Source organism: Hemiscyllium ocellatum, chromosome 10, assembly GCF_020745735.1.
Source record: "Hemiscyllium ocellatum isolate sHemOce1 chromosome 10, sHemOce1.pat.X.cur, whole genome shotgun sequence".
NCBI lineage: Eukaryota > Metazoa > Chordata > Chondrichthyes > Orectolobiformes > Hemiscylliidae > Hemiscyllium > Hemiscyllium ocellatum.
This window is the reverse complement of record NC_083410.1, coordinates 57077009-57101663: the sequence shown is the minus strand read 5'-3', so window position 1 is coordinate 57101663 and position 24655 is coordinate 57077009. Positions and strand designations below refer to the sequence as shown.

The following is a 24655-nucleotide window of genomic DNA, read 5'->3' as shown; positions in this document are numbered from 1 at the left end:
CAACATCTACCCTTCACACCCCCTTAGAATACTTCTTATTTCAATAAGATCATCCCTCATTCTTCTAAACTCCAATGAATAAAGACCCAACCTGTTTAGCCATTCTCAATAAATCAATTCCATCATCCCAGGAATCAGCCTAGTGAATCTGTTTTCAATTTCCTCCAATGCAAGTACATCTGTTCACAAACATGGGGATAGTTGTACAGTTGTAACATGATTTCCCTCTAAACTCCAAACAATAAATGCCGAAGTTCCATTTGCCTTCTTAATCATTTGCTGTTCTTGCATGACAACTTGTGTGTTTCCCTCTACACTGCAATCGTTTGGAATCACTCTCCATTTTAATAATAGTCTCTGTTTTGATCTTTTACACCAAAGTGCATGACCTCATATTTTGTGACATTAAACTCCATCTGCCAAGTTTAGCATATTCAATTTCTTGCTAACCCTTTCAAATTCCTTATGGATTCATCACAACATGTCCTTGCATCTATTTTTGTAACATCAGCAAATATAGGTAACGTTACAATCTGTCTCCTTCTTCATGAATACAAATCATAAATATTTGAAGCCCTAGGACTGATCCTTGTGGCACTCCATTATTTTCTTCTTTCTAACCTGAAAGATACATTAAATCCATTAAGATCAAATAATCTGTTTTGTCTGTGTTAACCAATCCTCAATCCATGTTAATGTATTACCTCCAATACCGTGAATTCCTATTTTTGTGCAATAAATATTTGTGACAACTTATCAAATACCTTCTGCAAATTCAAATACTCCTGATGGATGGGTTTCCCTTTATCAATTCTGTCTGGTATATCCTCAAATTAGTCAAACACTACTTTTGCTTCATAAGGCCATGTTGACTCTGTTTGATTGCATTATGTTTTTCCAGATGTTCTGCTATTTTCTTTAATGATGGACAATAGCACTTCCAATGACAGACATTAGGCTAACTGGCCCATAGTTTCCTGCTTTCCGTCTCCCTCACTCCTTGAATAGGGGTATCATATTGATGGTTTTCCAATCTGCTGGAACCCTCCTGGAATGTAATGAGTTCTGGAATACTTCAGCTAATGCCTCCATTACCTCTGCAGCTACTTCCTATTCAAAATTGGATACAAACCTTTAGTCCCAACACTTTGTCAAATATATTGCCCCTTGTGATAGAGATTATTACAAGATTCTTATTCCCAGTAGCAATTTGCTTATCTGATACCTTTGGCATGTACAAATATAAAATATTGGGTTTAAATTACCTGTGGAACAATATACCAGCCTCAGAATGAAGGGATTGGGCAATGAGAACAGATTTGTATGGACTAAACTATATACTCCCTAGTTTTGAAGTATGGAGAGTGAATTTTCTTGAAATAAACATTGAGGGTGACTACCCTGGTTTAAGATTCTAGAACGAATGGTCAGTCTCAGAACAAGGTTGCCATTTATTACTGCATTAAGGAGACACATTCTCATTGAAAGGATGGTGGAATCTTGGAATTTTCAAACTTTAAAGATGTAGATGCTCAGTATAAGTATATTCAATTCAGAGACCAAAAGGCTTCTGGATTCTATGAGATCAAGGAATGGGAATAGTGAGTGAAGGTACAGCTGAGGTGAAAAGAAATCAACTGTGATCTTCCAGAATATTGGAAAAGATTTCAGGGTCCGAATGGCCTATTTCTACTCTTACTTGTAATTTAAGATGAATAGCACATTTTCCGCTGAAGTAAATGCTTCTGCTTTCATTTCAAAGCTGAAGACCACAGTTTGTATCTGATCAATGGTTGCTGCATGACTAAACTTCTAGGCAATTACAATTTAGAAAAATTCCAGAGGTTTTTCTGAGTCCATCTCTCACACTACTTTGAAACTTGCAGGTATATCAATACTTACCTTGAGTCAGTAATTTAATGGTGCTATCGACCTTAGACTATATTAAAAGTTAATGTAATTCCAAGATTGTTTTCAACAAATAATCTGCCATCTGCTTCCACTGTGCAATTGGACACTTTTTAAACATTTAAAGCGGAAGTGGCTACAAACAGAACATTGAATATTTTCACTTGCATTTCCAATTTGTTCACTATTGTAACAATAGTCAAGATTATAGGCACACATTGTTCAAAATAAAATGTTCATAAATGATGGTGAGAAATAAAAATACTTTCTAAGAACTATATTCCTGTATTATCTGCTTCTATACAAACTCATTACCATCTGTCTCCTCTTGCATATTTCAAGAACAATTAGATTGTTCACTTAGTAATTGTTTTTTAGCTCCTTCCTAAATATATGATGGATCACTGAGGTGAACACCGAAAGTAATTGTTTTGCGTAGTAACTCATCATGTAGAATCTTACAAAAATAATAATGTGAAGTGTCCTTAATCAGTCAACTTTTTAAAAAATTGCTCAAGGCAGAAGCATGAGCCAAAAGCGTTGAATGGATGCTATATCTTGGCATCCTCCTGACAGATGCAAACCTTCAGCCAATTTTATTAATTCTATGTGATATTAAGAGCGAGCTGAGCATTTGAATATATAACAGATACATGTTTCAATAATAAGTAGCAGTGAAGACTTCTGATTAAGAAGCAATGGAGTAATTCTGGAGCGCAGAATTACTTTCAACAGAAGAGGTTCTTGTTGTTGGGAGGATGTTGCATTAGTCAAACAATACAGGTTGAGAAGGCCAATTGGGTTCCTGCCACAAGGACAGCAAAATGAGGCCTTTAAGTGGCCGTTAATTGGCAGTCCTCAACCTTTCCCATATAAGATATCATCAGGTGGGGTCAAGAAGGGATTTTCACTCCATCCTAGTTCTTCCCACCTAGCAGTTCTGAAGAACAATCATTTTGGGCTCAAATGTTATCAGTAGAAATTTGAATTAAAAGTTTTGCTGCCTTTACTTGGGTGAACTGAGGAGGTGATCTTGATCAATGTTCCTCCCTCCACAAATGCTGACAGATCTGCTGAGTGTCTCCAGAACTTTGTTCATACTTCAGGAAATTGATATGTTGAGCCGACTCATCAGACAGCTTGAGTGCATTTATGGAAGCCTACTCCTGTTGTTACTTGTTTAACTGGCTACAACCATTTACAATTGAACGTGGCAGGACTTCAGAGCTTTCAACTGATCCATGGGTTATGGAATTACTTAGCTCTGTCTATTTTGGGTTGTTTCTGCTGTTTCAGATGCAACTAGTCCAGTGTTATAGCTTTAGCAGACTATTCACTTCATTTTAGGTATACGCAGTACCACTTCTGCCATGTCCTCCAATGCTCATCACTAAAATGAGGATTGATCTCTGGCTTGATGGTAATTGTGGAGTGGTTGCATATGAGTCCATGAGGTTGTGGATTGTGGTTGAATACAATTCTGCTGCTGATGGCTGCCCAGGTTTGAGGTGCTAGGTGTGTTTGAGATCTATCCCATTAAGCATGATGGCATTGCAATACAACATGGTGGAGGGTTTTCTCAACATTAGATGGGACATAGCTTCCACAGAAACTTTGTGGTAGTTCTTTCTACAGTACTATCTGGGATAAATGCATTTGTAACACAAAAGAACAAACCAAAAAAGCTTTGTTTGAGAGGCCAGGCCTGGAGGCAAATTGCAGGGTGAGCCTTGATCAAAAAGGTTCTAACTAATGGGGAGACCCAGGAAGTATATTTTGTTTCAACAAATAGCAGAAGTTGGCTATTAATGAGGTCAGTACTTGGGAATTGATTGCAGCATGACTAGAAGAGACCCTATGTTCAAGCAGGTGGCAGTTGTTGAATGGTAATTGAGGCCTCAAGAAAAGTCTAGCAGGGCAGAACTAGAATTAAAGTTGTTCATTTGAACTATATTTTCTGAGATGGCTCTGGGCTGCTGCTGAGACAGCATGAATATTTGAATGCTTCCTGCCTAATCTGACACAGCAGTCTCCAGAACTCAAACAGTAGAAATTTGAATTATAAGTTTTGCTGCCTCTACTTGGGTGAACTGAGGAGGTGAACTTGATCAATGTTTCAAAAAAACAGCAGCCAACGAGTCCATGTTCATGCCTTCGTAACAACGCATTATGAAATCCATTTAAGTAATCTGGCCAGTTTTGATATTTTCTTTTATTTATTTCTTGAATATGTTTGTTTGACTGTGTGTCTTTTGTGCGAATGGAAGCTAAAGACAAATGTTTGGGATAAAGCACAGACATTAATCAGCTTACCGTGTTGTTTAATTTTCTCTGCTAAAATTGTGTATTTAATAAATAATTAAGTCTTTTATTGTAGATACAAATACAGTGTCAGGAAATTAATCATTTGCAAAGTCTGGGACTGGTTATTTGAACACCTCCCACAAATATTTTTTCAATTATTTTCAATATATGTGACATAAATTTTAATATTTAAGATTTGTGGTGCTGAGAGCAGAGTATTTTCACAGTTGTATCTGGGAAGGGAAAATAACACTGTTGGGAGGGACAGACAGCTTCTCTTCTGAGGAATGATGCACATAAAGGGAAGAAAAGGAGAGAACAAGCAATAGAAAAGAAACTAGAAATTAAAGAGAGCGAACAAGAAAAAGAAAAAATGTCTTTAGCTGCCTCATATGACTTTTTAAAAAGTCCCCAAAATCACTCATCTTTGACCAGTCCATTAGACATCACAAACTGCGTTCTCCCTGGTTAACAATTTTTTAAAATGTCTATTTGTGAAGATCTTAACACGCTTCTCTAGATTAAAGGCTGCTGTCATCATGTGCACATTAACTAGCCAGTTGAACATCACTGGAGCCTTGAACATCAGAGCTCTGCAAATGTATTATTTTAGGAAGGCTGAATCAAACAATATATTATAAGTTTGTGATGCTGGTTCATTTACAGGTCTACTAATTAATATTTAAGACTGCAACTTATTTCAGGGCATAACTGTACTTACAGAATTCATAGAGTGCTGACATGCCTTGTCAGTATCCCACTTCATTTGCCTCATTACTTATATTGCCCATTATTGACTGGATCACTCCAGTTTGTGGCAGTCTAAATGAGGTATCTGTTAAGGGATTATGGTAGGAATGCAAGAAGTAAACAATCATTTGATTAGGAATGGTACTGTTAAAGATGCATTGTGCTATCTTAAAAGCAGCTGATCAGCAGAAAAATTGTAAATATTTATTCCATCAAATCTGTAAACACTTCAGAATCAAAAGCGCACTTGCAGCCATTAAACTACTCAGTGATTGTCCCTTTCACGATTATACATTAAAATCAAAGACATTCACTCAGTTAAAATACATTTCACAACAGTAATGAGAAATATGTTACAAATACTCTCTTTACAGTAGAATGACATTACACAGTTTCCAATATAATTAATAGCACACATTACATGGGAAGGGAAAGGAACCTGGAGGAAAAATATATTTGTGAAAAAGACTAGGACTTCTCATCCTAATTACTATGCAAGAGGTCAGGCTGAAAGCTGGGTTTGTGTACAAACCATTATTAACGTCAAGACTGATGTCCTCTGCAGGTGAATAACATTCAAGCATTCATTCTCTTCCAAATAATAAATGGAAGCTTCAGTAAGAACTGGATTACCGTATGCCATATGAAAAACAAATGGTCTTCCAGAAATGAGAAAACAACCAAACTGGCAAACTTACATTGTAAAATACATAACAAGTACACTTCTCTTTATATTGTAAGTTTAACCCAACTAAAAAGGGTCTTGCATACATGAAACATACCTGCTAAAGCTTTGATACGGGATCTTTCAAACAGCCTGGCAGAGCTGTTTTCATTATCCCATTCTTCCACATCCCAACGATTGTTGACGTCACTATATTGCTGTTGAATATCAATGTTGTCGTAGTCTGTTGCTATTGCTGTCATCTTCTTAGATGTCCCTCGTCATGAGCTGCCTTTCATAAAATATTCTGAAAACAAATCAGAACAGCACTTTAGAACACAAAGGATCATAAGTTGTAAATGTACATCTGAAATTGCAGATCTTAAATTTCTGTCTTGCTCAAAGGCAGATCAGCACGTAAATAAAACCGTCATAGACAGCACAAGTTAACTGGTCTATAAGAAAGGTGCATCAATACAATGCAGCATAAGAGTGGAATAAATTCCCAATGACAAAATATTTTGCCTAAAGTATCATGAATGAGAAACTAAATACCACAGAAAACAATTTTAAATTGCTAAACTAATTAAGTTTTTTTAAACTGTTCAATAAAAGGAGAAAGGCCACACTGAATAACATTTGCTAAGTATCCAATATCATAAAATTAAAATTATTATTTGTGATTAGGCTGTCTCTTGTACAACACATTTGTTCAAGTAGCAACAATAATAAAAAAACTGTATAATATTTTAAATGGAGAGACATTGCAAGTGTTACATACAAAGCAATTAGATGTCCTGGTAAAAGAATCACAAAATTTGGTACACAGGCACAATGAATGATTAGGAAGACAAATGGAATAAGACCATAAGAAATAAAAACAGAAATAGGCTCTTCAGCCCCATGAGTCTGCTCCACTATTCAATAGGATCCTGGTTGATTCCTCATAGCCACCCGCCTGCCCTTTCCACACGACCCTCAATTCCCCTACTGATCAAGAATCTATCTCAGTCTTAAACATATACAATGACTCTGCCCCACAACTCTCTGATGGTATTTAACAAGGGAAATAGAGTATAAATGTACAGATGTGCTGTGGCATGTCACCACAGTCCTATAGGGTTCCTTTCTCATTAAAGACAACTGGTAGTGGTTTACCTTGAAGGTCGCCACTCTCATGCAAAGGATAAGGTTGAGATTCATGGTAACCTCAGCAGGTACAGGAATTTAACCCACTTTGTTAACATTTCTCTGCATTTGCAAACTAACCATCCAGCCAGCTGACCTAAGTGACCATCACACAGTTGTAACAGGCCTTAGTAAGAACACATCTGGAGTACCATATAAAGATTAAGTCTTCTTGCTTAAGAAAATAAATAACTGAAAATGATGCTGTTCAGCGAAGGTTCACTTAACTAATGGTGGCCCAGTGGTTAGCACTGTTGCCTCATAAAGCCAGGAACCTGGGTTTGATTCCAGCCTTGGACAACTGTCTGTGTGGCATTTTCACATTCTCGGTGTCTGCATGGGTTTCCTTCCGGTGCTCCAGTTTCTTCCCACAATCTAAAGATGTAATGGTTTGGCGGACTGGCCATGCTAAATTGCCCACAGTGTCTAGGGATGTACAGGCTAGGTAGATTAGCCATGGGAAATGCAAGGTTACAGGGTTAGGCTAGGGGAGTGGAATGCTCTTCAGAGGGTCAATGTGGATTTGATGGGCTGAATGGCCTGCCTCTACACTAGTGATACAAAGGGTCCTGGAATGAAAGGATTATTTTCTAATGACAGATTATCAGATTGGATTTACCATATACCAGTTGGATTTTAAAAGAATGATAGGTGATTAAAATATAAGATTCTGAGGGGATTTTATAGGGTGGATAATAGGGAGATTTTCCCTATTTGGGAGCATTCACAACAGTCAAAAAATACACCAATGTTTTAATATATTAACTAATAAGGTAGGAAGAAATATATGACTGTTATTTCAATTGAGATTTGGTTGTTTTTAGTGAAACTAGGGAAGAACATTAATATCATCTGACTGTTTATTCAACTACAAAAAGTCAATTAAGTTATAAATTTGGTAAAGAGTAAAATTACCAAGACAAAGGTGGCTTAGTTGGCCCACACTTTGGGACAAGGCCAAACAGCACTTAGAGAAATAAAAACATGGATTCTTCCCTGTGCCTAGGACAAACGGTGAAATTTTGCATTAGACTGGCATGACTGGATTCTATCACAGGTTTGTTCTGCATTTCAGCACTGTTGTTGCAGCTTTAATGAATTTGTTACAGAAAGGCAGAAAATTTAAATGGATGCCAGTGTCAAAGTGCCTTTGAAAACTTGAAAGCTGTGCTGAGAAACCACATTAATTTTAGCTGCACTGAATTATGCAAAGCCATTCAAACTAACTGTTAATGCCAAGGTCATTGGTATTGGGGCTGTTTTACTGCAAAATGAATAATTGGGGATTGGATGGCCTGTCAATTATTATTTAAAGAAATTGATTACATCAACATTCTGCAGTGGAAAAGGAGACTTTGAATCTTGTGATACTTTTACATCATTTTAAAATTTACATGAGCATCATAGAAGAAGGTATTACTTTATAGACCACAATCCTTTGATTTTCTTGGAAAAATTTCAGAATAATATTTATGATTATTGCCGTGGAATAAATTCTCCAAGCAAACAATTTGAAAATTATGTTCCCAAAGAAAATAATATTGAGGGTGCTTTATTGACAGCAATATAAACAACATTGATGAGGTGATGCCCAGCGACGTATGTAAAACATGGTTGCTGTGTAATTCACTATATGTCTGTCAATATTATTACTTACTGTTCAGGTGACATAGCAATAATATTACGGTAATTTTTGATAAGTAATGAAAATGCCTCAAAGATGAATTTTTATTCTCTTTGGGGAGGTGTTTTGTGAGGAAAAATAAATTTATGTTGATATTTAGACATTAGCTGCCCACAAAGGCAAGCTAATGTCTAAATAACTTTTTTGAGCTGTCATCAAACTGAATTTACAAATCCTTACTTGCTGTGATATTGATTGCTTGACTGCACTGTGTAATCTATGTCAATACTCCAATGATAATATGGTGTATAGAGGTCAGTTAGCTCCATTGGCTGGACAGCTGGTTTACAAAGCAGAGTGAGTTCAATGCCTGCAGCAGTTGAGATTACCATGAAAATCCTGCCTTCTCAACCTCACCCTCAACTGAGGCATAGTGAAGTTAAACTCACCACGAGTCGTTTCTCCCAAATGAGAGTTCAGTCTTTGGCCACTTTAACATTGTTTATTGACATAAACCTGTCATTGAATTTTCTGGCAACAATTTGTTTTCAACTCTCAGACACAGACAGGCAGTATTTTTTCTATTTTTGAAAGGCAGGCTATTTAAGTAACTTGACAGATCTTATCAACCCTTCACAGAAAGAGCTATAAATGTTCATGGCAGTTTGAGGGGTATGATTGGCACCATGTTTTGTAAGGGTGACATAAGGTGCATTGTGCAGGGAACAGACATAGGTTGGCTCTAAGCTGGCAGCAGGGCTCCAAGGAGTATGGGTGTGGCTGAGCAGTACAGTTTGGCATGTTTGACCTGAGATGTGTTGTTGGTGGGGGTATGAAGCCTGAAGTATCTAATCATACACTCAGATGTACAGCATGGAAACAGACCCTTCATTCCAACTCGTCCTTGCCGACCAGATATCCTAAATAAATCTAGCCCCATTTGCCAGCACTTGGTCCATATCCCTCTAAATCCTTCCTATTCATATATCCATCCAGATGCCTTTTAAATTTTGTAATTGTACTAGCTTCACCACTTTCTCTGGTAGCTCATTCATACACGTACCACCCTCTGCGTGAAAACATTGCCGCTTAGGTCTCACCCTAAACCTATGCCCTCTAGTTCTGGACTCCCCCACCTCCCATAACTCCTGCCGATTTACCCTATCTATGACCCTCATGATTTTATAAACCTCTATAAGGTCACCCCTCAGCCTCCAACTCTCCAGGGAAAACAGCCCCAGCCTATTCATCCTCTCCCTGCAGCTGAAATCCTCCAACCCTGGCAACACCCTTGTGAAGCTTTTCTAAACACTTTCAAGTGTTCTTTCGGAGAGGAGGGAGACCAGAACTGCACCATCCTGTACAGCCGCAACATGATCTCCCAACTCCCATACTCAATGCTCTCTCCAAAAAAGGAAAGCATGCTATGAACACGTTCTTCACTATCCTATCTACCTGCAACTCCACTTTCAAGGAACTATGAACCTGCACTCCAAGATCTCTTTGTTCAGCAATACATCCCAGGACCTTACCATTAAGGGTATAAGTCCTGCTAAGATTTCGAAGTCCTGATAAGTCCAAACTTCAGTCTCTCACATTTATCTAAATTAAACTCCATCTGTCACTCCTCAGCCTATTGGTCCATCTGATCTAGATCCCACTGTACTCTGAGAGGCAATCTTCTTCGCTGTCCACTACACCTCCAAGTTTGGTGTCATCTGCAAACTTATTAACTATACCCCCATGCTCACATCTGAATCATTTATGTAAATTACAAAAAGCTATTGTTTAAGAATACAACGGGCATGAGGTTCTGAAGAACTAAAGGGGCGGCATGTTGGTGTGGTCAGCACTGCTGCCTCACAGCCCCAGGGACTCGCTTGATTCCACCCTTAGATGACTTTCTGTGTGAAGTTTGCATGTTCCATGTCTAAGTGGGTTTCCTCCAGGTGGTCCAGTTGCCTCCCACAGTCCAAAGATGCACATGTTGGATGGAATGGCTATGCTAAGTTGCCCATAGAGTCCAGAGATGTGCAAGCTAGGTTAACGATGGGAAATGCTGTGTTACAGGGTAGAGGTTGGTCCTAGTTGAGATGTTCTATGGAGGGTCCTTGTGGACTCCACACTATTGGAATTCTGATTCGATCCACTGAAGAAGCCAGACTGCCTCAAGACTTGCATGCATGTGCCCACCTGTGTATTCTCACCTTTGCTCTTTCTATTTGGAAACCAACCGACATCGTAGCCCCTGCCCCTCAAATTCCTAACCTGCCTCAACTCCGTAATTCCTTCCTTAATCTTCTGCTGTCTTAATTTCTTTATTGCTTTGCATGTGAAGCAAGGCTGAACAAAAAGGCTACACAGAATATGCATGGCCACCACGGCTAAAGAAATTACTGAGGTTCACAAGACTGAAGTTAACAGGGGAGATGTCAGAAAATTTGCCCACTGAGCTCAAAGAAACAGGAAAGCCTGCACAGATGTGAGGAATGCATTTAAAGCTGATCAAATTGGAGTGGTCAGGCTTGAAAACCAAGGAACGTCTAAAAATATTTAAAGGAAAGCAAATTGCCATTAAAGTTCTGCGATTATCAATTATATAAATAGGGTGGGTTCACTGACCAAGAGACTAGAAATGAAGGACATCTCCTAGTAGCAAACAGTTTGCAATTCCACAACAACAGATAGCTACTTACACTAGGAAATTCCCACTATGTGTGTTTACCAATCATAAATGTTGACATGAAAGTCTCTCCAAATTAGCAAAGTTTTTAATCTACTGGTCAATACTTAATTGACCAGGAAATATGGTTAGTCTTTGACTTCATCTTCAGGTGTTGCTGATTTTCTGCCCCTCCTGTGTCATTTTCTATTGATGTTTCATTCTCATTGACTACTTCAGATTTCTTTGTCTTTTGCACAAGAATTGACAGGTGATCAAGTACAGAACAGAGTCACCAACACATTCAACCTACATTTGAGGAAGGTGTCGCCCGACCCCAAGCTATCGTATTTTTTTTGACCAATCCCATTCCATCATTTCCCCTATCCCCTTACCTTCCTGTTAAATTACTCCTTTCATTCCCCTTAATTCCTTCCTGTATCCGGTCCTTTCTCTTGCTTGACTAACAATTAATTCACTCCCAAGGGTACGTTATGTTGTCAGTTAGCCTCACCCTCAAACTAGAAATTTACCTCCCTCCTCATCTCCCTATTAACATTTCCCTCAGACACTTTGCTTTCAAAATTCAAATTTTTAAAAATAGATAAAGGCTGTCTGTCTTTATCCTAGTTTTATTGACATTAGACATTCGGATCTCTCAAGTAAACATGTCCAGCACTATTTTTGTTTTAATTGCAACAAACCAAAATCTTTGATAAGACTTATTGTCACATGCACGGAGATAAAGTCAAAAGTGTTGTTTAGCATGCTAACCAGATATATCATACCTTACGTAAGTACGTCAGGGGAACAGAACAGAAAGCAGAATATACTGTTACAGCTACAGAGAAGGTGCAGAGAACAATCAAATTTAATATATAAGAGGTCATTCATAAGTCTGATAAAAGCAGAGCAGAAGCTATTCTTAAATCAAGGTAATATATTCGAGTAACACCTAGTGTGCCCACACAATGTGAAACTCAAAATGCAGAAAGTATCTAATAGATCACCACCTACAGAAGTAACATAAGATTGATCATTTGTATGTTAAATTTGGTACATGAAACCAGTAATATATAATTGATCACTTCCCCATGGTAAATTGTAGAATTGGGCCAAGATCAAGTTTAAGCTTTAGGTTACGGAGAATAGAATTGGATGAAGGAAGCAAGAGGAGGGAAAAAAGGAGAGATAGAAAGCTGAAAATGAGAGATAGACAATAATAGTGATGACCAATTGTTAGCAAACAATTCTATAGTTTAATCATGAAACAATAAAAAGTACACTGTGCACATTAAGACATAATTTGATCCTAAGATATAAATATATGAATATTTTCTTTTGAAAAATCTGGAGTAATTTTATTTTAAACACTGGTGCCCCTCAGGCTTTTATTTGAATTCTAAAGCATTTCTGTCTTACAAGCACAAAAGTTGAGCTAATCAACAAGGCATGACATCTTGCATGCAATGTACAGGAAGTGCACTTACGCATGTTTTTAAGAATAGCATCTAAACTATTTTTCTCTTCCGTTCCCACGCATGCAGGGAACACATTGGGAAATTGTACTCCTAATCCATGCTTGAAATATACAAGTTCTCAACATACCAAAAATATTTTATTAGATTGATGTTAAAATAATGTAAGAGAGTATGAGTAAAGTGAACCATGAAGAGACAGTCTGATTATTTTTTCAAATTGCTGATTTAGTTCATTGTTCACCTGTATTTTCTGTTGCTGTTAATGCCTTGATTTTTACATGTAGTTTGCTTTTTGGCAAATAATCAGTTGTAATTTTTCAGTTTCAACCACTAAGTGGCAGTACAACTACATATGTTGGTAATACTTGGTGCAGTCACTGCTCCAAACTTTGATATCTGACTGAAGCATGCAACTGTGGATTTCAAGACAGAAATATGAAAAAAATCCAACAGAACATTTAATTGAAAGAAACTGGTTATGTAAATATGTAAATGTAAATTCCATGACATCTCTGTATGTTATGTAGTGCAAAATCAAAATAGTTTAGATTTTGGGGGCATAGAACTTTAAATTGTTTTTAAATCACGATTCTTACAAGTAAAAACCTAGAGTCTTCAATTTTAATAGAATATTTTGTTGTAACTCAATGCTTCAGTTTTCCAATCAATTGGTCTTGTTTTCTAGTCTGAAAATGGAAGAAATTTTTCATACAACTGTACATTTACATTCAATTAAAATTACACTCATACACTTTTTTTGTGCAGTTTAAATTATTCTTCCCTTTAAATTTGAACATTCTTCTATCTTTACTGAAGAGCATAAATGAAAAAGGTTTGACATACTGTCTCCTTTTTCAGCAATACTCAATTCTATTCTATTCAATAATCCTTTGTTCTTCAACTCTCCTTCAATGTCTCTCTGAGATCCATCAATTTGCAAACTGTACAACTTGAACAACTTGTGGATGAATACAGGAAAAGTGCAATATCTTAAACCCACTTTCAATTTTCCAGTGCATATCTATACTGAGGTTTTAGTTACAGTCTCAATGGCATCAACCTACATTTCCACTGACTCAACAAGCTGCAGATTTTTATTTAAACATCATCACTTGACAATTAAACAAGAGCTTTGGAATCTCATATAAACAAAGGAGTTCCTGAACTATCAGAAATTGATGGTATTCCAAGACTTTTGCATGAATAGAATTTTGTAAAATGTTTAAACACCAAGTATTTATTGCTGGAATTGTCACAGTATTAAAAATACTGCAAATTTGATTCTGCACAATATTGTGCTACAACTGCACAGATATGCATGCAATATATGCTGAACAAGTTTCCAAAATAGTCATTTTCATACTTAACACATTGAAAGGGAGAAACCACAAAAGGGTTTTCCTGCCTAATCCAGCACTGTTACACCTAGAGTACCCCCAAGGATCAATCCTTGGCCTCCTCTTTTTTCTCACCTACATGCTATGTTTGAACAATATGAACCAAAATCATAATTTCCAGTCCACGATATCCTGAAGACACTAGTTCTACCTCATCACCACTTCTCTCAACCCCTCACTATCTTTAATTTATCACATGTTGTTGCCTTTAACAGTTGTAGACTCGCCAACTTTAAGAGCATTTAAATGGTCATTGGAATAGTTTAGATTAGATGGGCTTCAGATGGGCAGCACAGTGGCTCAGTGGTTAGCACTGCTGCCTCACCGTACCAGGGTCTTGGGTTCGATTCCTGCCTGTCTGTGTGAAGTTTGCACATTCTCCCTGTGTCTGCGTGGGTTTCCTCCAGGTGCTCCAGTTTCCTCCCACAATCCATGGATGTGCAGGTCAGGTGAATTGGCCATGCTAAATTGCCCACAGTGTTAGGTGCTTTAGTCAGGGTACATAAAGGGTAGGGGGGTGGGTTTCTCTTCGGAGGGGCAATGTGGACTAGTTGGGCTGAAGGGCCTGTTTCCACACTGTAGATAATCTAATCTAATCTAAATTCAGATTGTTTCCACAGGTCAGCACAACATCGAGGGCCGAAGGGCCTGTACTGGGCTGTTATGTTCTATGTTTAGGGGGTGCAGCAGCCTGTACTAGATCAGCAGAAAATTTCTCCAATATAAGTATGGTCAAAGCCATCATCTTTTGTTCCTATCATGAATGTAGAGTCCAGCAACACCTCAAATTGTAAAAATCATATCCCAACATATAAATCTACATGATCTTGCTTCTTCCTTCAAATCTACAATCAGTCTCCCACATTCCTGAAATCTGTGTTCTTCCAAATCTGAGCTCACCCTCATCATTATTTTCATTGCTCAATGATTACCAGCCAAATGCTTAGATGCTACACTCTGGAGTTCTCTCCCATAATTCTTCACCTCTTTCTTCCCCTTTATGGCACACCTTAACCAACATTTCCTCCAAGCTGCACAGATGCATGCACACTTCAAGGTTCCGCGCATGTCACTGAAAGTCACTGCTGCACATGAACATCAGAGGTCCTCAAAGCTTACAAAAAAATTAGAGGGAACATTAATATTAATTAATTAGTGCAGACATTAACCTACGTCTTTGACCAAGTTTTCGATCAGTTATCCTAATGTGTCTACCAAGCTGCATATCACATTATGCTTGATAATGCTCATGTGAAATGCCCTGGAATGTTCACTTAAAAGGGATACTTAATAGACATTCTTGTCATTAACTGTAATGAAACAAGTGTTTTAAGATTACATTGGGCCAGATTTTCCTCTCCAGGTGGAGGTGTTAATCAGGTCATAAAATGCTAATCTTGACTTTTTTGAAGAAAAAGAAACAATCCTCTTTTGCCTTCCCAACTCCACAGCATTTTCATGTGGCCTTTCAAAAGACCTTGTAGGCTCCCCACAAGAAGACTTTATTTCCTCCCACACATGGTGGTTGAGAGATGGTGTACCATTTGGAAGCCCTAAAACAATTAGGGCTTTGAAGCATGAGTGACCGTTGGGTGAAGTCTGATCAGAAGTGTCAAATATTCTGAAAGGTAAATGTAAAATGTTTTGCCAATCTCAAAGGTCAATATTTAGATACTTGTTTGTGATGTAATGCAGTGATTCATCATAACAATCTGTCTTGCAAAGGTAAATCGATCCTCACATTGACCACCATTATGTAAGATTTATTAAGCATTTAATATTCCAGATCACAGTAATACTGGACAATTCAGACTGCAGAATGAAACCTGGTCCAAAAGGCAGTTTTATTTTTGCTATTTATTTACTATGGTGCTAAGTCATATCCACAAAAGGCTAACAATGTGGTGTAAACCACAAAACAACAAAAATTATCAGAAAAGAAACAAAAAGAAACTATTTTACATGACATAATTAATTGAAACAATTTTATTACAAGTATCAGAAATAACAGATCTTCTGCATGATTTTGTCTTTCTAAAATAACTTGTTTCTGTCTCTGTCTGAAGTCCGGCTTTTACAAAACTTAAATATGCAGGTAATCCAAATGCAGCATTTGGGATTTATTGTTAATACACTTTGTTGTTGTGCAACAGCTCAAGTTTACTCTCTTTCTCACCCTTGCTTTTAAGGCACTGAACTATTCATCTTAAGGGTTTAAAAAGCATTATTTAAATAGACAGAAATACATTCATCATCACTCAAAACCAGGAATGAAATTAAAACTACATACTTGCCTTTCAAATTTACAATATAGAAATAAAAATCAAACTTACATCCATACATGGTTCTGTCCAATTTAGAACCCAAGTTACGAAATTAAAATAACATTGTATCATGAATCACCACCATGGCAAAAATGCATCAGAATTTGTTCAAAATGTAAAAAAAAATTGTCAGCATATGATTTCAATTGGTTGAGTGCTCTGCTATACTAAAAAGTGCAAAGTTTAAAAAAAATCTGCACCTCTTCATTGATTATCACTCTGCTTTAAATGGGAGGTGATGACATTGTGGTACAATTGCTGGAGTAGCAATCCAGAGACCCAGGTAAATGCTTTGAGGACAGGATTCAAATCTTGATAGAGAATGAAATTTGATCTCAATAAGAGAAAATCTGTAAGTTAAAGTCTAATAATGACCATGAAACCATTACCCATCTGGGACTTATCAATGCCCTTTTAGGAAGGAATTCTGCTTTCTTTATCTAGCCTGTCTTACATGCAACTCCAGACCCACAACACGGTTGTCCCTAAACAGCCCTCTGAAATGACCCAGCACCAACTCAGTTATAGCAAACCACTAAAATGAAACTGGGAACTGGACAACCTAGACACCAGAAATGACAACAGCAAACTCAGTTCACTCAATCCTACAAAATTCTCCTCACTAACATCTGGAGGCTAGTACCAATATTGGGACAGCTTAGAATCACTAGTTTCTTACATAAAATAGCCATAGGCAAAAATAGAATTTGCTGGAAAATCATCTGTGGAGAGAAATCAGAGTTAAGGTTTCGGGTCAATTTACCCTTCCTCATGCCTTTGTTTACTGGACAGTGGTGGTCTCCCTATACGTTTCAGAAAAACAGACAAACTACAGCTTAAAGCATTGGAGATCTACCAACAGTGCCTTTGCATGATCCTCTAAATGTGGTAGCAAGAAAGATGATCCAATAGCAGAATGCTCTACCAAGCCAACATTGAGATGCTAAACACACTAAAGCAGCTCCACATGTCTTTCACGTGCCTGACACCACATGGCAGAAGCATCTGTTCCACCAGACTTTGGTCACTGTAGAAAATTTCTAGGAAGGCAAATATCCCTGACAATGCATGAGACTTTCAGCCTTGTGACCAACTAAAATGGAAAAGCTTCACTCAGGAATGCATCAGACACATTGACGGACTTTGTCAAGAACACTCTGAGTTGAAGTCCAGGCCTTCACAAACCTCCAAATGAATGATCTACCCAACCCTCCTAACACTGCCTACTCAGCATGTGGCAGGTTGTGCACTAGATTTATCAGTCCAAGAACCAAGTGAACTAGAATGGAAAAAAAACATATTTTTGACCTACAGGAGCTGCCTAAGGATGAGTTGTTTGTAAACAAAACCTCATGGCTAGTGTGCGTTAGTTGTGTGGGAATATAAGTTCGCCATTGTGTAAAATAATTGAGATCATTGTTTGATTGCCACAGCTAGTAAGGGCTTGTTTTGTTAAATCCAAAAGCCTTTGACTCAGGGCAACCTAGAAAAGCTCCACATAGGCAGCCATGAGGTTAATTTTTACGTTCTGATCTACTGTGATTGAAATAATTAAAATAATTTGATGTTGAGAAACTGGCTTCTCTTGAACTGAAATAGTGATGAACTTATGCAACATCCTGGGTTTGCTCACTGTTCTTTGTTTTATAATTAACTCTTCATAACCCATACAGCAGAACAGTATTAGTCAGTGCATTGAATATAAGAGTTGGGAGGTTATGTTGCGACTGTACAGGACTTTGGTTAGGCCACTACTAGAATACTATGTGCAACTCTGGTTTCCCTTCTATAGGAAGTATGTTGTGAAACTTGAAAGGATTCAGAAAAGATTTACAAGCATGGTGCCAGGTTTGGAGGGTTTGAACTATAGGGAGAAGCTGAATAGGCTTGGGCTGTTTTCCCTGGCACATCAGAGGTTGAGGGGTGACTTCATAGATGTTTATAAAACCATGAGGGGCATGGAAGGAATAAAAGTCAAGGCCTGGGATTGGGGAGTCCAAAACTAGAGGGCATAGGTTTAAAATGAGAGGGTAAAGATTTAAAAGGGACCTAAGGGGCAACATTCACACTGAGGGTGGTCTGTGTATGGAATCAGCTGCCAAAGGAAGTGGTGAAGGCTAGTACAATAACAACATTTAAAAAGCATCTGGATGGGTACTTGAATATGAAGGGTTTAGAGGGATACAGGGCAAATGCTGGCAAATAGGACTAGATTAATTTAGGATATCTGGTCGGCATGGACGAGTTGGACCGAAGAGTCTGTTTCCATGCTGTACATCTCTGTGATACTGGGAATAGTATTTGGCAATGTCCCAGAGTATATTCTGCCACACGAGAAACACAGATCCAACAGAGGTGATGACATGGTGGAACAGGGAAGGAACTGCCCTGAAAGTCCTCAACATTGACTCCAGACCCCATAAGTCTCATGTTAATAGGTCACACTATCAAGTCCACAGATGCAACTATCTGAGATGGTAGCCATACAAGTAATCACTGCACAGTTCTTGCGAAGACAAAGTCCCATCTTCACATCAGGGATACCCTCATCATGCTGTACGACATTATCACTGCGCTAAGTGTGATAAGTTTTGAACAGATCTAGCAACTGTGCATTACATGAGGTGTTATGGGCCATTAGCAACAACACAACTGTATTCAACCACAATTTGCAACCTCACATCTGGCATATTCGTTACACTTCCAATGCTCAGGGGATTAACCCTGGTTCAAATCAAGAGCGCAGAACGGCATGCCAGAGACAGCACCAGGCATACCTAAAGAAGAGGTGTCAATCTGGTAAAGCTACAACTCAGAATTCCTTGCACCCTAAACAGAATAGGCAGCAATCGATAAGTGGAATTAAATAATCCCACAACCAGCATGTCTGATCTCAGCTCTGCAGGCCAGTCACATCTAGTTGTGATTGGTGTAGGGCAATTAAACAACTTATAGCAATTCTACAAATATCAGCATCCTCAACAATGGAAGAGCCCAAACATCAGTGCAAAACATAAGGCAGAAACATTTGCAACATCTTCAGCTATAAATGCCAAGTGGACGATTCATCCCAGCCTCCTCCCAAGGTCTCCAGCGCTATAGATGTCAGTCTTCAGTCGATTTGATTTACTCTTCATAATGTCAAGAGGCACCAAAGGCTCTGTATACTGTTATGGACCCTGACAATATTCTGGCCAAAAACATTGAGCTCCAAAATTACAAACCTGTACACACAAAGCAGAAGAAATCCAAACCAGCCAACTGCCACCCTATCCTTTAACCTTTGATCATCAGTAAAGTGATGGAAGATATTATCAAGCAACACTTGCTTAACAATCAACTGCTCACTGATGGATCATGCCCACTCAGCTCCTGACCTCAGTACAATCTTGGTGAAAACTGGGAACAATGCGGAAACCCCTCTGCTGAATGGAACCATCACGAGCACAAAAGAAGATCATTGGGCTTGTTATAAATCAGTCACCTCAGTTCCAGGACATGACTGCAGGAATTCCTCAGGCTAGTGTCCATTACAAGCCATTTTTTATTGCTTCAATGACCTTCCCTCTGTCATAAAAGTCAGAAGTGGAAATATTTCTCTTACGATTGCAGAATGTTCAGAGCCATTCATGACTTGTCAGATACTGCAGTAGTCCATGTCCAGCTGCAGCCAGACTTGGACAACAGTCAGTGTTGAAATGACATAGCAAATAATATTTGTGCCACACAGGTGTGAGACAATCTCCAATGAGAGATAATCTGACTATCACAATTGTCATTCACTGGTTATTACAAATTGCTGAATTCCCCACTATCAAGGTCCTTGGCAACTATACAACGTCAGCCTTCCAAATACATGGGATATTAAAAAATACCAAGGAATGTTTGGCACTAAATTGGTGTTCCACAAAACTCAATGTTGAAATCACTAAAGGATTTTGAATGTAATGGAAGTAATTAACTATTCCGTTAGTTCATAAAAACAGACTGGCTAAAACATTGTCTCATTCCTAACCTCCCCTTCCTCATTAAATCCTTGAACATTTGTCTCCACCCATTGCCCACTGTTCCCAAAGCTCTTGAATCCCTCCAATCTGGTTTCTGCCCTGTTATAGTATTGAAGTAGTTCTTATCAAAGTCATAAATAATATTCCACGTGACCATGAAAAGGTAAACTTTTCCGCATTATCCTTCATGACCTGTTCGCAATGTTTTACATGGTTGACCATTGTGTCCTCCTTCAAATCTGCTTCACCATCTCTCAGATGGGTAGAATTGCATTCACATGTTTCCATTCCTGTTTATTCACCTTTAGTCAGAAAATCACTCACAAGGCATGTTTTCCTTAGTGTCTCAGCATGACGTTTAGTATACCCCCAATGATCTGTCCTTAGCCCCTATTTCTGAGCTGTATGCTCCCCCCAACAGAATTATTTGAAAACATTGGTTTCCATGTGTACACTAACACCATCCAGCTCCACCCTCCACACTTCCTAATCCCTTCACCATCTTTTGATCAGACTGTTTGTCTGATACCCAGAAATCTCCAACAACTAAGTATTGGGAAAACAGTAACCATGATCTTCAGTGCTCACCAAAAACTCTGATCCCTAGCTATGAACTCCATCCCTTCCTGTGACAACAATCTGAGTCTAAACTAATTTGTGTCATACTTGATTCCAAGATGAACTTATGCATACGTAAACTTATATTAGCTTTTTCTTTTCAGGTAGTCCCTTACAAGACAAAATGGATTTCATCCACTCCCGTTTTGTGGGTCCTAAGGTGACTAAACAGCCCAATGCTATATCCGCTACGGGTAAGTGGGATACTCAGGTTTCTGTGTGCTTCTTCCACTGTTTGCACTTTGTCATGACCTGGACCATGTTTTACTCTCTCTAAACTTGGGGTCATCCAAAACTCTATTCAAAACCATTTAGACATCCATTCACAAATCATCCTGTATGCAATGACTGTATTGGATCCTGATGAAAAATTATTCATTGTTAAAATTCTCATTTGTCCTCAAAACACTTCACAGCCTCATGCCTCCTCATTACTGTAATCTTACCAGCCCTACATCCTCCAAGATAGCTGTGCTCTTCCAGTTTCATCTTCTTTTCTAAAAGTATTACAGATTGATGGTTGTATTTTCAGCTGTCAATGTCCTAAGCTCTGAAATTCCTGCCTTAAATCTCTCCATCTCTCTTTTTCCTTTATAGTGGCCCTTAAAATATACCTCATTGACCAAACCTTTGGCCAACTGCCTTAATATCTCAATGTACTGCTGTCAAATATTTTTGTTTTATTACATTAAAAATGAGACAAATAGGTATTGTTTCAAGCTTCAGAAAGAGCAATCTGTTAAAGAATATACAATCAATCTGATGTATTAATTGTGAATAATGTTAGGATGGTACCAGCTGATAGTAGAATTGGATAAGTCAGATCCCTGAATGAAATCTAGCTTGACAGATTATTTTCTTTTATATAGTCAGTTAACATAGTAGTTAGTTGCTAACACATTTAAATGAGGCTGCAGATTTTATTAAACTGTTTGTCATTAATTATACACAATACTTGTTTTTTTAAAAATGGAAGTTATCTAAATATAGGAAGCAGTTAGAAAAATCTAAGACACATAGCAAAACAAAATTTTGTTCTGTTTCCCATACAGAAATTTAAGTTCAAATGAACTGCACATTATTTTAACCCTTCATGATTCTACTTACTGATTCTGAACAGTGTCTTTGTTGTGAATTATGAAGACAATTTTTTCAAGTCCTTTCCAATTCTGCTGACATGAACTTTTCTACTATCTGGAAACCTAAACTTTCTCAGTTCTAATAACATGTAAATTTCTATCCAAATTCTCCTGGTTTGGAAGTTTTACAAACTAAACCCTTCAGACCCCTGAACTCCTCTATGAGAGAAACTAAAGTTACTTCCCACCCAATAATGGTGCTTTCTGAACTGAATTCAAAACTTGCTTCATCCTAGATTCTTCTGAATTGAAAACAAAGTTAATGGCTATACCTTACCCTACCTTACAAAAACACAGCAGTCTAAGCATCTTTCCATTAACACAACAGGGGTCTGCAGTCACCTGCTTTTTGACAAAATTATGGATTTAGACATTATTACAGAAATTTTTAATCCATTCACAGAAATAGCCAAGGCGTATCGATCTTAATTTTGATTTGGAGATGCCAGTGTTGGACTGGGGTGTACAAAGTTAAAAATCACACAACACCAGGTTATAGTCCAACAGGTTTAATTGGAAGCACACTAGCTTTCAGAGCGATGCTCCTTAATCAGGTGGTAGTGGAGGGCTCAATCCTAACACACAGAATTTACAGCAAAAATTTACAGTGTGATGTAACTGAAATTATACATTGAAAAATTGATTGTCTGTTAAGCCTTTCTTCTGTTAGAATACAGTGATAGTTTCACTTCTTTCATGTGTAAATCACAAAACCTTTTTTTAAAAAGTTGCATTCTCAGGTTGGCTGCTAACAATGGTGATAGCTAGACAATATGTTGAAGGTGTTGGCCCCCTGTATTCTCTGCCTATGCCATGATGTTTAGATTGATTCTAATCTAAAAAATGAGATAACGGATTTTTACATACATTTATGCAGTTTTTGAACTCAGAGTTCTACATGAATGCATGCAGTTTTGAGCAAAGTACAATGTAACCCTGCAAGTACAAATTCACCCCACAAAATATATGTAGGTCTTTGTCTATGTGTGTGTGTGTGTGTGTGTGTGTGTGTGTGTGTGTGTGTGTGTGTGTGTCTGTCTGTCTGTCTGGGTTGGGGTTGAGAGTGTGAGAAAGTGTATGTGTGTGTGTGTGTGGTGAGTGCAGAGTGTCATAAGTGACCACCATTGCACTATTCACACACAAAGGTACTCCTACACACAGACACACACTCTCTCTCACACACACACAGAGGCACTCCTATACACACAGAAACCCATACACACCCTTACAGACACACACACTCCCACATGCATCCCCACAAGACACTCTGCACTCACTACACATACACACATACACTTTCTCACACTCACAACCCCCAACCCAGACAGACAGACAGACAGACAGACAGACACACACACACACACACACACAGATAGACAAAGACCCACATATATTTTGTGAGGTGAATTTGTACTTTCAGGGTTACATTGTACTTTGCTCAAAAGCTGCATGCATTCATGTCGAACTCTGAGCTCAAAAACTGCATGAATTTATGTAAAACTCCATTGTCTCACTTTTTAGATCAGAATCGATCTAAAAATCATGGCATAGACAGAGAACACAGGGGGCCAACACCTTCTATATTTTGTCTAGCTATCACCATTGTTAACAGCTAACCCGAGAATGCAACTTTTTAAAAAAAGGTTTTGAGATTTACACATGAAAGAAGTGAAACTATCACTGAATTCTAACAGATGAAAAGCTTAACAATCAATTTTTCAATGTATAATTTCAGTTACATCACACTGTAAATTTTTGCTATAAATTCTGTGTGTTAGGATTGAGCCCTCCACTATCACCTGATGAAGGAGCGTCGCTATGAAAGCTAGTGTGCTTCCAATTAAACCTGTTGGACTATAACCTGGTGTTGTGTGATTTTTAACTTTATCTTAATTTTGACATCCAAATATGATATTAATACATATTAGTTGTACATTCTATATATCATAAGAGTTCACACAATGTATGGCAAGCACTATATGCCAAAAAATCCTGTTAAAACATTTACAGAGGAACCACGATTATTCAAACAAGATGGGCGGGCACTATTTCGTTCAGATAATTGATTATTCAGTTAATTGATTCAATACCTCTCTGGGGCTCTGAGTTTTCTGAAGTTTCCTTTTTCCTCATTCTGCCTGCCTTGCTCCCTCTCTCTGTCTCAGGGTATATTTCCTGAGCAGAGACACACTTGTATGTAAGGGACCTGGAGCATTGCTGAAGTCCCCCCACGCCCCGATCAGTTCAATGGGATTGACACAGCGAACACTTACTAAGTCGGCTCTCTGTTCAGGAGACTAGGCAGCAACACACCATGCGTGTGCTTCCACCCACCACCCCCTGACTGACGAACCCCAACCCCATCCAACCCTGCCCCCCGTCCAATCCCACCTGCCCCAATCTACCCCAACCCCTCATCTGCCCATCGCCTCTGCCCCGTCTGACACCACACACCATCCGTGCCACCTCCACCGTCTGCCCCCTAACCCTGTCCAACCCCGCCCGACTCCACATTCTGCTCCCCCAATCCTTCTGTGCCATCACTTCCCGTCCAACCCGACTGCACCGCCCACCCCCAGGAGAGCCAGA

At 38.4% G+C, this 24655-nt stretch overlaps 1 protein-coding gene across 2 annotated transcripts in view; it reads right to left on the bottom strand.

The window, feature by feature from the left end:
* Positions 1-24655, bottom strand: part of sptbn1 (spectrin, beta, non-erythrocytic 1) — a 298918-nt gene that overhangs the window by 188387 nt on the left and 85876 nt on the right. For both annotated transcript variants that reach the window (XM_060831503.1, XM_060831504.1), the window contains one exon: positions 5745-5933. In XM_060831503.1, the coding sequence (XP_060687486.1) occupies positions 5745-5889 (145 nt within the window). In that variant the 5' untranslated portion in view covers positions 5890-5933. The remainder of the gene's footprint in view (positions 1-5744; positions 5934-24655) is intronic.